At 36.7% G+C, this 12,307-nt stretch overlaps 2 protein-coding genes across 3 annotated transcripts; both read right to left on the bottom strand.

The window, feature by feature from the left end:
- Nucleotides 1–2,457: 2,457 nt before the first annotated feature.
- LOC125211159 (uncharacterized) lies at nucleotides 2,458–6,919 on the bottom strand. 2 transcript variants are annotated; one of them, XM_089067830.1, is made up of 3 exons: nucleotides 6,636–6,919; nucleotides 4,151–6,555; nucleotides 2,458–2,680 (listed from the first exon to the last, which is right to left on the bottom strand). In XM_089067830.1, the coding sequence occupies exons 2-3, from the start codon at nucleotides 4,636–4,638 to the stop codon at nucleotides 2,626–2,628; spliced, it is 543 nt and encodes a 180-aa protein (XP_088923956.1). In that variant the 5' UTR covers nucleotides 4,639–6,555; nucleotides 6,636–6,919; the 3' UTR covers nucleotides 2,458–2,625. The 2 variants fall into 2 exon arrangements, with proteins under 2 accessions (XP_088923956.1, XP_047966828.2); XM_048110871.2 differs by having other exon boundaries at nucleotides 4,151–6,552.
- A 580-nt stretch (nucleotides 6,920–7,499) lies between these two features.
- On the bottom strand, nucleotides 7,500–11,592 carry LOC125212127 (uncharacterized). Its single transcript, XM_048112201.2, has 5 exons — nucleotides 11,213–11,592; nucleotides 10,901–11,075; nucleotides 9,382–10,601; nucleotides 8,383–9,248; nucleotides 7,500–8,217 (listed from the first exon to the last, which is right to left on the bottom strand). Exons 3-5 carry the CDS (start codon nucleotides 10,562–10,564, stop codon nucleotides 7,873–7,875), a joined length of 2,394 nt encoding a protein of 797 aa, XP_047968158.1. The 5' UTR covers nucleotides 10,565–10,601; nucleotides 10,901–11,075; nucleotides 11,213–11,592; the 3' UTR covers nucleotides 7,500–7,872.
- Between the last annotated feature and the right edge of the window lie 715 nt (nucleotides 11,593–12,307).

Raw genomic sequence — 12,307 nt, 5'->3', positions numbered from 1 at the left:
GATAGGGCTACCGACTTGGACCGTTTGCTGGAGGAGCTGGAGGAGGATGCTACTATGCCGCCCCTATACTTCGGATGTAGGCGCCCTTCCTGCCAACAATCGAGGTACTTGAACGGTTTGAACTCCTCCCGTTGGTAGGTCGCCAATGCGGCAGTGATGATGTCGAGCTCGTTCGTGCCTCTCCCCGCCGACTGCTCTTCCTGGAGGTAAATCCCCTGGAACTTCCCGATTGCCTCGTTGCGTCTGTAGACGCAATTGTGAACCATACTATCATTGCGATAGATGGTTCCCGCCGGCCGGGTTTCATTGTAGAGGCGAGTGATGCGCCACCAATAAGTTTCCCCGGTTTGGTTCGTGCCGACGTCCGGATCTTCGGAGACTGCCAAGTAGGCTTTGAACATCGCCATCATCTCACCCGGAGTGTACTGGGTGCGGGTGCCACGAATAGGAGGAGTAGGAGTAGAGCTGCTGCTCCCTCCCGATCCGGGTTCGGGTGCCCACCCGAACCCGGGGGCGTTTAGGTCGTGCACCGGGTAAGGACGGTAGCCACCCGGAGCTTGCTAACCTTGGGTTTGAGGAGGGGCCGTAAATTGGGTTTCCAGACTATATCCGGCCTCAGAGTCGAACCAATCGTGGTTCCAACCGTGATTGCCGGAAGGGAGATCGCCGGAGCCGGATATTGTGTAGTGTGGTGGGAATTTAGATGAGAGAGTATGAGGAAAAAAGATGAGAGAATGTAGATGAATGATGATAGAATAGATGAGAATGTGATTTTTTTTTTGTGTTGAAGTGGGGGTATTTATAGATGAAAATGTGAATTTTGGGGAAAAAAATTGAAAAATAAATTAAAAGTGGGTAGAAAACGGATATATTTTTTTGGGAAGTGGGAAAATATTTTTTTTATTTAAAAATATTTTTTTAAATAAATTTCAAATTTTAAAAATAAAAAAAATAAAAAAACGAATTTTCCAACGGCTATGCCGTTGGCCAATCAGAGCGTGCCGCGTAGGGCTGCTCAGCGGCACGGACGTGCTCTTAGCTAAGAGCAGCGCCGTGCCACTGGCACGGACGGATGAGCTCTGTCCAGCGGCGCGGACGGACGAACAGCTCTATGAGCACCGCTGCGGATGCTCTAATCTAGGATGTAAACATTAATTGCATTATGGGATTTAATATTATGTCTAACTAGTTATCATAGCTTCCTGATCTTATAGTATAATAAATGTAATTAAATACTATAGTACATCGTATAAAAAATATTTAAAAATCATGGTAACAAATTCCTCGATTAAAAATGAGTACTCTCTTTACCGAAAAGTATCGTGCAGTTAAATCAATATTTGATTATTTGATGCTTCTCAACGACCCAATTGCTTGTTACAAATAAAAGTTGAACTTTGCCATAAATTTTGGTACTCAAAGATTGATGTTGGGAGAAAGTTGTGTGATTAATGCAATGAGTTTCGATACTCATAAACGTTATGTCACCAACAAAAATAGATGGATAGGTAGAAAAGTACGCTTGCTATAAAGAAATTGTATGAACATACTATAAATAAATTTGAATTTTGAGATAAAATCCATAATGTCTATGTGACTCTTTGTGACACGTGCAACGTGGCAAATTTGAATATTGAGATACCGACTAAACTTAACATAGTGTGTATTGGTGTGTGTGTCATAATTTCACCCTAGTAGTTAGGTAGGTTGAGGTTCATTTTCATTCTTTGTTCACCATTAATTATCAGTGATGGATGCTTGTCGTATCAGCTTTGCACCTATGCGAACTTCCAACACCTGCAGCGATTTTTTCAATGGATATGAATTTAATCTGAAACACATAAGTTCCAAATTCATCAATCAATTTTGGCGATGATTCAAGTTGCAATTTCAAACATTTTGAAGATTAATCTATTCAGTTTGAAAATTCATCAATCAATTTTGATTTGAATGTTTACCCTTTCAATGAAGTAAGCTTCCATCAAACTGGTGAAATTGCTCCAAAAAAAAGACCGTATTATGTTTATAATTATTGTTGTAAAGAAAAAGAGTCATATATTGTGGACCCTATAAGGAGTGATAGAGCTTAGCTTTATTATGTGTAGATGTGAACATAAAGTGTTTGAAGTCATGATTAGTAATGTGCTTAGTTTAATTAAGCCTTTTTGGGAGTGCCTCGGTCTAACTTAAATTAGTTCCATCACCACCGCCGTGAATGGCGGGTGGGACCCATCAGATAATCGCAAATTTGAGTGGACTTTTTTTTTACATCATTTTTATCGTTTTCTTCATTATTTGTGTTTGAATTCAATGCAGTCCGTTTCCTAATTTGGAGCTTAGCTACTAGGTCTCTATCCACATGGATAAGAGTCCAATAAAGTTTTATTGGGCCGTGAAAAAGGCCCAGCATTGAATTTGATAAATGAAATTGGGGCTTTCTCCTTAATCCAAGACTTCGATTTTGAAGGATTATATATAAAGTGGTTTGGGTTTCTTTAAAAACATTTGTTTGTCAAAGCATGTCACGCATGTAGTATTTCGTACATGCATGAGATAAAATAAGGAGATACAAAATTAAAATGCCAAAAAATAATAACAATAATAATGAATGGTCTGCGAGGAATTTCATCTTCTACGCCGCCATGGAATCGCCTGCTTAAAGCGTGCATAAATGTCTAACCTGAAACAAGTATATGTATACACATGCTAATTAATCTGATTTTGTGAATCTTATATAAAACACTTGCACTTACACATGCAAATCATATATATTAATGTGCACAAAAAATGTGACACTAATGTCAAATTGCAACGAGATTAAACACTTGCACTTACACATGCATGTAAATCATATATATTTAATTTTATAATAGTTAAATAAGTATCAATCGTCTTGGTTTAATCAACTCTATAGTTTTTGTTCTTATTTCCTAGAACAAATGTCAAATGGTGCTCAGACCACCCCTTTCAGAAAAAAAAAAAGAAAACGAAAAAAAGATCTTAAAACAATCAAATTTGAGACCTCGATTTATCAACTTTCAATGCTATATTAAATAATTGAGACCTACCACTATCAAAAAGTCAAACTAATTTGAATTACCATTACTACAGTAAGTTAAAATGTATTGTCGTTACATGCATGGGACCCAATAATATCTAACTGAATGAATGAATTAATTAATTACGTCATAATCCTTCTTTTAAGTTATACTAAGATAAACTAAGTTTAGAAACTCAAACTAGATCCAGGCTCAATCGACATTGTGATAATTTTGCAACATATACATTCTACTATAACAAAAGATGGCGATAATAGAATGATGTAATATATGACTACATATTTGGTCAAATATTTAAAATGAAATCTATCCAGTAATTTCGTTCCACACCATATGTAGCTATAATTTCACAGTACATCATCGTTATAATTTTTAACCAAAGTGTACTTAATTTAATGTATTACAAAAATTATAGTGATAGCATAGTAGTAAAGGAAATGGAATCGCCTGCGTTCCAAAATTATTGCATAGGAATGTAGGGCTATGATTTTCCGAGTTGTATCCTTGACTATGACACATCAATATTTCGTTTGATACTATATTAAATTCGAATGCAGCCCTTGATAAAATAAAATTTTGAAAATATATATTAGTAGCATACAAATCTTAGTTACCTAAGTATATTAATTTAGCACTCCATACATTCTATCAAGCATTACTTTGATATAGTAAAAGGAATCACAGTCAAACATATTAAGCCTTGGATCATGAAAGTTAGAAGCAACGATATATAAATGTACTTGTAGACATAATTTTATAACATTAGTTTAGTTAATATTATCCTATTTGCTCATATTATAGCGGACACAAAACATTTATCTCATATTTATTCCAAAGTTCATTTCATATCTCGAGCATTATATTTTTCTCTTTAGAAATGAACACCACTTCAATCTTTTAATCATTAAATTCAAAACAAATACATATATTGTCGTTATGGGTGACCATAAAATGAACATTTATCAAAAATAGTTTTCTAACTAGTAGTATAACATTTCTCTATCTAATATACTTGAAAATAGTTTCTAAACTCCGTAACCCTAATTTAATTAAAGGCAACAAAAGAGAGTAAAATGGTGAAGGTGACTCACAAGTTAGAATTGAGGGTGCAGGAGAAATGGAACAAGCTCCGAACTCTTGTGATTCTTGGCATCTTATGCACTTTGTTTTTGTCACGCATGAAAAAATCTCCCAGCGTCTGCGAAAGGTGGAAACTACCCTTCTCCTCCTTCCACCTCCTCCTCCTGGAAGCGCCGCAAGAATAAGCAGTAAATCTGCGGAAGGAGAAGTCGCAGCATGCAAAAAGCGAGGCGTATGGGCCGTGGAAGAGGGCGGGGGGCGAGGGCATTATGGTAAGTTCGGGCAGCAATCTAGGAGGCAGGTCCAAGGCCTCGACATGGGCGGGAATTGAGAACCTAGGCCTTCCGGGCGCCTCCTCCCATTGAAAAGGGATGGAAAGCGAGGGGTGGAGCGGCGGCGTTAGCATTTGTATGGGGAGCTTTGGCTTGCATGGAAGCCTAGACAGACACAGCTTCGGAGTAGATCGTGCCTCCTCGTAATCCAATCCTCCTAAACCCATCCCACTATCTTGCTATTGTATTCTATTGTTACATAAAACTCACTATATATATAATATATTCACTCACTCAAACGTTCGTGTATGTATGGCAGTATGGGGGTGGTGGTGGGCCCCACTTGTAATTCATGTAAGTTAATTGAAAATTGAAACCCATATTCTTTTTTTCTTCTTCTAATTATTGCTACAATGGTGATGACTCTTATTCCTTTTTTTATTTATTTAAAGTTCTTAAGTTTCCTTTTTTTAATTTTTGCGAATTTTGCATTTCATGAGTACTGCACTCTAATGCTACACCATAAAATATGGAGTAACTAAATACCCTTTTGCCTAATCCAATAAAAAGGACAAATATTTTTGTTTGAGAGGGAGTCCAAGATGTAGTAGGATTATATCGGTGATAAAGGTGTTAATGGTAACTTATGTGGGAAAGATCCTTGGTCGAACTATTATCTGGCGAGTAAAGGGAGGAGGATGTAAGTCATGTAACGGATTGTGAGTTAGTCCAACTACTTGGCGATCTTAAATGACTATAATGGCCCTTTAACATGTGCAAAGTAAACTCGGGTGGCACGTATATAATGTATTTGGATTATAATTCAAGATATTAGTAACGTCCAGACATGAAAGGTGAAAGAAGAATTGTTTTTTGTTTATCATGTAATACAAAAAATTAGAGTGTAATAGGGATAAGGACTAGTTCAAGTGGCAAAACTGATGCATCACAATACTCTTGTATTCTCATTTCTTATGGCCTTGTTTGAACTTGTATTGAATTGAGGGTACATTATTGTTTATGATTATTATCTAATTTGATAATATAACATTTAGCCTTGTGACATTATGAGCATTATACGTAAAAAACTATAATTAAGAAATGTCGTAATTTATTGGATGCTGGTTGCATATATGAATGCTGCTTTTTCCTCTTATTAACTATCAACATGTGATGACTTTTGTGACCACTGTCACCTAAATCATAATCTACCAAAACTAGCCATTAATTACTAATAAAACATTGCACCTAAAATTCGGAAATACATAAAGCGTTTTCGCTAGTGTTTTAGGAATAAAAGCAAAACACAGTTGATAATCACTTAAATTATTTCTCATTTCTACACCCACAAACGTATACTTGTATGAATGGATGAACATTTCTTACTATATTTAGTAGTACTATATTACCGAATTTATATTAATTTTGGTCGTATATATTTCTCAGCCTACAGCAATCTACATTGAACAACTCATTGTTCCTGCTAATCTCATCTGGTTTTGCCTTTACTTTTCAGTTTTTTCACTCAAGTTTCTTGAATTCTTAATTAAGTACTTAAGTATATATAAATACACACACATTTAGAGACTCATTCAAACACCAAACATGAAAATTTATCAAAAAAATAAAATAAAATCTACATTCAAATTTCACCTTTATTCTTAGTATCTGTATTTGGATGAACACCATTTCACTCGAATATATATATTATTGATACAACTTTTTTTCCATGTGGTATCATTTATCAAGATGATATTTTTTCTCATTCACACAACACAAAGAAATTTCTCCACATATTTATACAATATTTTTGTCAGTTTTTCATCCCAAACATTGGTTGTGCTGACCTGATGCTAAGACAGCATGTGGTGAGAATTAAGCCCCTCTAAAAGCATGTATAAGACGAATAAATGTATATTCACATATTCACTATACAATCCACATACCACCCTGTTCATTCTTAACTAAGTCAAGCATGTCACATCATACAAACACCATGCTTTTTTTTTCCACAAGGCCATTAATTTATGATAAATATCATTTGCAGTGACCTCAAAGCAAGACTTTACTTACCTGGCCATTTGAGTTTACCTAGAGATAGGGAGGGAGCCCAGTTCCAGTTATTAACAGCCTGCAACACTCTACTTCAATGCCAAGTCAGTTATGATTGATCCATATAGGTCGTTGATAAGAGGAAACATGTATACCAAGAGTAGCAGACTACCTTATCTAACTTGGATTTTGATGGTGTTTACAGCCACAATTTGATAGTGTGTATCATCCTACTGGTGCAGTGACTGTAAAAAGAATACATAACATATCAATGCCAGTACCTTCGTATCATCGCATCGTTTTTGCTGATCCTCAGATGGTAAAATTTTTAATGGGTGATGGAAATATTTTGTCAGGTGTTGATGCAAGGAAATGCATGTTGAAGGTAATTTTACTCATATAGGTTCTTGAAAATTAACATGACATGAGTGATTCAAGAAATGATTTAATAAACAAACACACGCAAGATTATTTCAGGAAACTTGTTAAATGAGTAGTTGTTGGAGGTAATCACATGTATTTATGCATTTTAAGTAGCTGCTATACTAGGTAGATGTGGTGCTGGCGATGATGACTTTAACTAATGGCATGGGGTCTAGAAAGTTCAGAAGCCTCGAGAGATTTACAATTTAAGGAGACATTTCCAACTAACAATTCAATAATTTTTCCATCACACTCATAGTTTCTCTCTTCTGATGCATAACTAACTAACAGTGGCAAAAGAGTGATATAAAACTCAAGACCATGGATATGGTTTTGATCTACGATTAACTAAGGCTGCTATTGATCGCTGCAAGGAAGATGTTCTTGTCTTCTTTATGCTAACTAATCTACATATATGTTGTTTGACATAATTCATTGAGCATGCTTTGTTGCTACACCAATGAGTAGAAAAAAAGTAGATCGAGAGCTATAAAATAGCAGCTAAGCCCACCCATTGCAGGAACACAGTTTTTCTTCTCCATTTGCTTGATTACATTGCCCTGAAAGACATGGAAGAGAAGGAACCAACAGAGAAGAAAAAATGAAACATATATTAAAACGAAAAATATTATCTTGATTCAAGAAACAATCTAGCTAAACAGTTGACCATCCTTAGTAACATGGACTGAATAGCCATGGTCAATCAAATCAAATCACCAATCAATTAGTGTGCCTATCTTGGCACATTACTATTTTGAAAATGTTTAGTCCGAGGATCACTAAGTATGTAAAACATAATTTCATTAGAATAACTTCATGCACATGTGAAGTTTGGCGGACTCACTTCCATAACTGAACAGAAAAGACGAATAAACCCCTAGAAACCGAAAAGGAGTAGACTATGGTGTGGTTACATTAGAAACTCTACAGTGAGACATAAGGAACTATTCTACGGTCTCGTCTTCTCATTATTAAAAGTTTCCATGCTATTTTTTAACATGCATGATACCATCACATGCCAGGGTTCCCTCAAGATCCCCAATAATCCGAGATATTCGGACTTCAAGGCCCCTCTGAACTTCTCTGAACAGTGTTATGATACTATCAGCAAATCGCTTCATGTCAAAGCTCTCAGGCTGATCAATCTTTTCTGCAAAATCAAGAAATCCAGTGGCAATCTTAGCTTGAACTTCCACTAATTTTTGCCCTGTCGCGACTATATGCCTCTGTAATTGGAAGGTTTCTTCAAGAAAGTGCTCCAGCCTCTTTGTTTCATTGCCTGTTCTAGCAATAGCAGAGCCTCTGCAGCTCAGATTCAGGTTCTTCTCATCCTGCACATTACAAAAATAAAATACCATTGACTTGCTTAGGTGACCAAATTGATGTTGTAGGAGTAGTATGCTTAGAATTCTTTTAGCAGAGCACACTAAAATCTAGATTTGGGTTATTACATAAGTAAAATTAGGTCAATTATTTTATAATAAGGTGAGTCATACCATTCTTTGACAGAGATCATCAATTTTCCCCTGAAGGGACTGGTATCGATCAACCTGCTTATTTAGGAGGGAAGTAAGGGCATATAATCCCTTTGCTGCAACATCCGCATTGTTGTTTTCGCTGTTTTCTTGCTTCCCCATCAACCTCTCGAGCATTAGAAATTGCTGCTTAAGTCTCTTGATCTTGTATGAGACTCCAAGGGCATGAATATCCAATTTCAGTGTGGAGTTTTTCTTCTTACTTGATCCTTGACCTAGTGATGTTGTTGTTTCCACATTTGCTGCATCATCTGGACCACTTCTTCCCTGCCTAACATGATTAGGATCCAGGGATGCAACTATATCCTTTAGCTGCTCATCAACCGTAATTTCATGCACCTTTTCATTCTCGACTTCTTGAGGAATTTCTTCTGCTGTAACCTTCATGTCTTGCCTTCCCTGCCCCGGTTTCCTTTTGATGACCTTGACTCTCGACCATACCGTATTATGGTTCATGGCTGCCTCATGTAGAGTGGATTCAAAGTTCAATTTCTGGAGGTTTGGAGGATTGAACTGCATCAGTAGCTGCTCTTTCAATGCATGTAATTCTGTCTCGCGATCCAGCAGTAGAGCTTCCAGCCTCATATTCTCCTTCCTCAGCTGTGTAATCTCATGATCGATCCCTTCAATGTGTGACTGCAACCTCTTCACTTCCATTTCCATGCTCAACAAACGCCAACGAAAAGCTTCCAACCTTTCATCCTTGAGCCTCAGTTGATCCACAAAAGCATCTATTTCAAGGTTATGCCTTTGCTGAAGTGCAAATTCGTATTTCACTGTTTCCAAGTTGGCCCAGTTCTCCAAGCGCTTAACATCAGCTAGAGACTCTAAAGTTTCAAAATGAATTACAAAAAACAAAAGAACTAGTTACAAATTCAATAGGCGCAAGAGAACTAAGAGACATTAATATGCTCAATACAAGTATTTTGAAAAAGCAAGTTTCATGCTTAGAGATCTTACGTGGCTCATCAGTTCGCCCAGTCAAATATGGGTCGTTAATAGGCTCAATAGCTTCTGGTTGCTCAAACTTGCCATAATCAGTCTCTGATGCTCTATGGTTTCCAGCATCCAGTGATGCCATAACTTTTAAATGCCCTCCTTTTCCACCCGAGAATATATCCGACTTTACACTTATATGCTTGGACAATATATTCCTTAGTAAATGCCTATCATGTTTAGACTCAGATATTGCCTTCCGTCGTGCTGCTTCTAGATCGGATTGCTGTCTGTTTGCCTTAGATGATTTTACTTCCTTTAAAAGCTCAGTCATATATACTTTAGACTTTCTCAGCATAGCCGACAAAATTTGATCTTTCTGGTCCAAATCTTTACGCATTTTAACAAGCTCTATCGAAAGTTTCCGGGCTACCAAGACAGCATGCTCTTTCTGATCTAAAGCTGAATCAAGCTCTTGCTTTGCTACCTCAACCTGCCTTACAGCCCGACTCATCTCTGCTTCAAGCTGTCTCTGACTAGATACAAGCTCAATGAATGCCGTTTTATGCTTTAAGGTTTCAGTAGCATGGCGTTGAGCTTCACGCTGTGCGTTCTCTCTCATCTCTTCTACAATATTCTCAGCCTTCTTCACTTTTCCATCAATTTCCACTCTCTTGAGCTCGACTTCCTCAATGGATTTGTCCTTCAAATGCATAATAGCTTCATTTTCCTTCAATTTCTGATTCAGTTCAGCAATTGATCTTTCACTCTTCATCTTTACAACTCTCAAATCATTCATAAGGCCACCAATTTGCTGCCTGAGCTTCTTTCTCTCGTCGGACCAGCTCTGCTCCCGAGTGGCAACTATTCTCACAACTCTCTCATTGGCTCTTGCGTCTTCGCTTCTTCTCTTCTTCAATTCCTCAACCTGTTTCTCTGCATCCTCGAGCCTCTGAAGAAGCTCTGATTTTCTACTTTTTTCCATGTCCCTTTGAACCCGCCACACCAGTAATCCTAAGAGATGGCTACTCCCTTGAAGCATTCTAGTTCTAACTAGTGACCACTTATCATCACATAATTCAGGCTGTGGAAGCAGTCTTAGAGCAAACAACGCACAAGAAACACCAAACAACATTGGATACACCGAATCGATACTATCCTCGGATACAACAGTGATAGAACCTGACATCCCCTTCTCATCCATCATCAGACCATCACCCAAAAATTACAAAACCAGCCCAATTCTGAACAATGAAGTATCGCAATCAGCATTTAAGAATTACAAGAATCAGCCTCTTCAAATGTTAAATTTCAAGAATTCACAGGCAAACATACCACAAGTATTAAAGTTCAATCACACCTAAAGATGAGAGCACAACGTACAAAAACATAAAGTACTAGCATGAAACTCTTTCTAGTCAAGTTAAACATAAAATCATCACAAGAAACGATATACCGGAAGCAGAAAATGAAATCAAAATATCCTCTTAAAACAAAAACACAATTTGAACTAAGTGTGAATCATCAGCTAGAAATAACTTACAAGAACTAAGGCAGTTTTCTCTTCAAGCACACTTCTCTTCTATCTCTCAGCTAAAGCAAGAGCCCTCAATTTCCTTTTCCAAGTAAACCAAGCAGTAGAATTGGTCTAACTGAAGAAATTAATCACTGATAAAACGTCAAAAACATGGCTTTCTCCACGTGTGAGCTCTGAAATTCTGTTAAAAAGTGTTGAACAACAGCGTATAAGTGGCAAGGATCAAAGGAAAAAACACACTGATTATTCACTTATGATTTTCTAGTTTTCTGAGCTGGCCCATAAAACCCATTTTTTAGTAACATGTTTTTTCCTCACATTCTCTGATTCAGTTGATGTTTCTGAATGTGGCGAACCAGATGGGCCATATTATTGGTAGTTGCGTCAAAACTGACACTCGAAAATTTTGAGGTACGAGACAATGCTATATCTTTCTGGCAATTTATCAAACAGTTTATGTGTACTGACACAATCCAGGTTGGCTTGGTTGTCTATCTCTCTCTACAACCCCACAACATGGAAATATATATGCAAGGAAAATTAAGTCTTTGATTCTCAAAGAATATTTTCTCATCATTGCTATGATTATTCTCTTCCTCCTTATGTAGTTTAATTCCTAATAGAACCCTGTTTTCTAGAGATGGAAATTTGATTGGAATATAGTCCAACTAATATCAGTTTCGAGATAACGGCATTGGCTTACTACATTGAGCATTGCATTAGTTTCAGATTTTTTATTTTTTTATTCCTAAATTTTCAATTAAATTAATTTGTGAATAAACAAAAAATAGTAGTACTACAATTTTCATTGAAAAAGAAAAGCACATAATTGAAATAAGTAAACGTTACATAAATAAATTCTAAAATAATAGTACTTCTTATAAAAATTGGATGAATGGATGTAATATTTGTAGATGATTTTAGAAAAAAAAAAGTTACAAATTATACCACAAATTAATATAGACTAACACAAATGTACCCACCCATCTATAACAACACGCTAGCACTGATGTTTATGCTCAATATAGAGTATGCAATTATAGATGCTCTTATGCATCACAGGATTTTTGCCAAAAAATAACACAAGTGTATCAGCGACACGATATCTCATTTATTTGAAATAACACAACAACAACAATCACCACATGCATGTGGGTGAGTTGCTTCGTACCTCCACATATGAGATTGATCCGTACTCTACACTCAGTGAACGTGGGCAAAGGTATAATAATGGTGTGAATAAGAAGGGGGGGTGTGACACTAGAAGCCAAATTTAATGAAATTTTTCGGCTTTCATGAGTGACAAGCAAGGGTGCTAGTCGATCCTTGACCCCAAGATATTGGCAACAACCAATTATTTTGTCTGTATAATTAATTTGCTTACTGATAATCCAAATTATAAATATGAATCTT

Source organism: Salvia hispanica, chromosome 3 (genome assembly GCF_029641045.1).
Source record: "Salvia hispanica isolate PSC_SH4W2 chromosome 3, Shi_PSC_v1, whole genome shotgun sequence".
Classification (NCBI taxonomy): Eukaryota; Viridiplantae; Streptophyta; class Magnoliopsida; order Lamiales; family Lamiaceae; genus Salvia; species Salvia hispanica.
This window is presented reverse-complemented; position numbering and strand designations above follow the sequence as displayed.

Bases quoted from the DNA above. Each gene is read 5' to 3' on its own strand.
- LOC125211159 (XM_089067830.1), bottom strand. From the start codon at position 4,638: ATGGGTTTAGGAGGATTGGATTACGAGGAGGCACGATCTACTCCGAAG. The intron at 2,681-4,150 runs GTGAGTCACCTT...TACTTGTTTCAG, and splicing joins TGCACCCTCAATTCTAACTT to GTTAGACATTTATGCACGCT.
- LOC125212127 (XM_048112201.2), bottom strand. From the start codon at position 10,564: ATGATGGATGAGAAGGGGATGTCAGGTTCTATCACTGTTGTATCCGAG. The intron at 9,249-9,381 runs GTAAGATCTCTA...TTGAAACTTTAG, and splicing joins TGGGCGAACTGATGAGCCAC to AGTCTCTAGCTGATGTTAAG. The intron at 8,218-8,382 runs GTATGACTCACC...TGTAATGTGCAG, and splicing joins ATGATCTCTGTCAAAGAATG to GATGAGAAGAACCTGAATCT.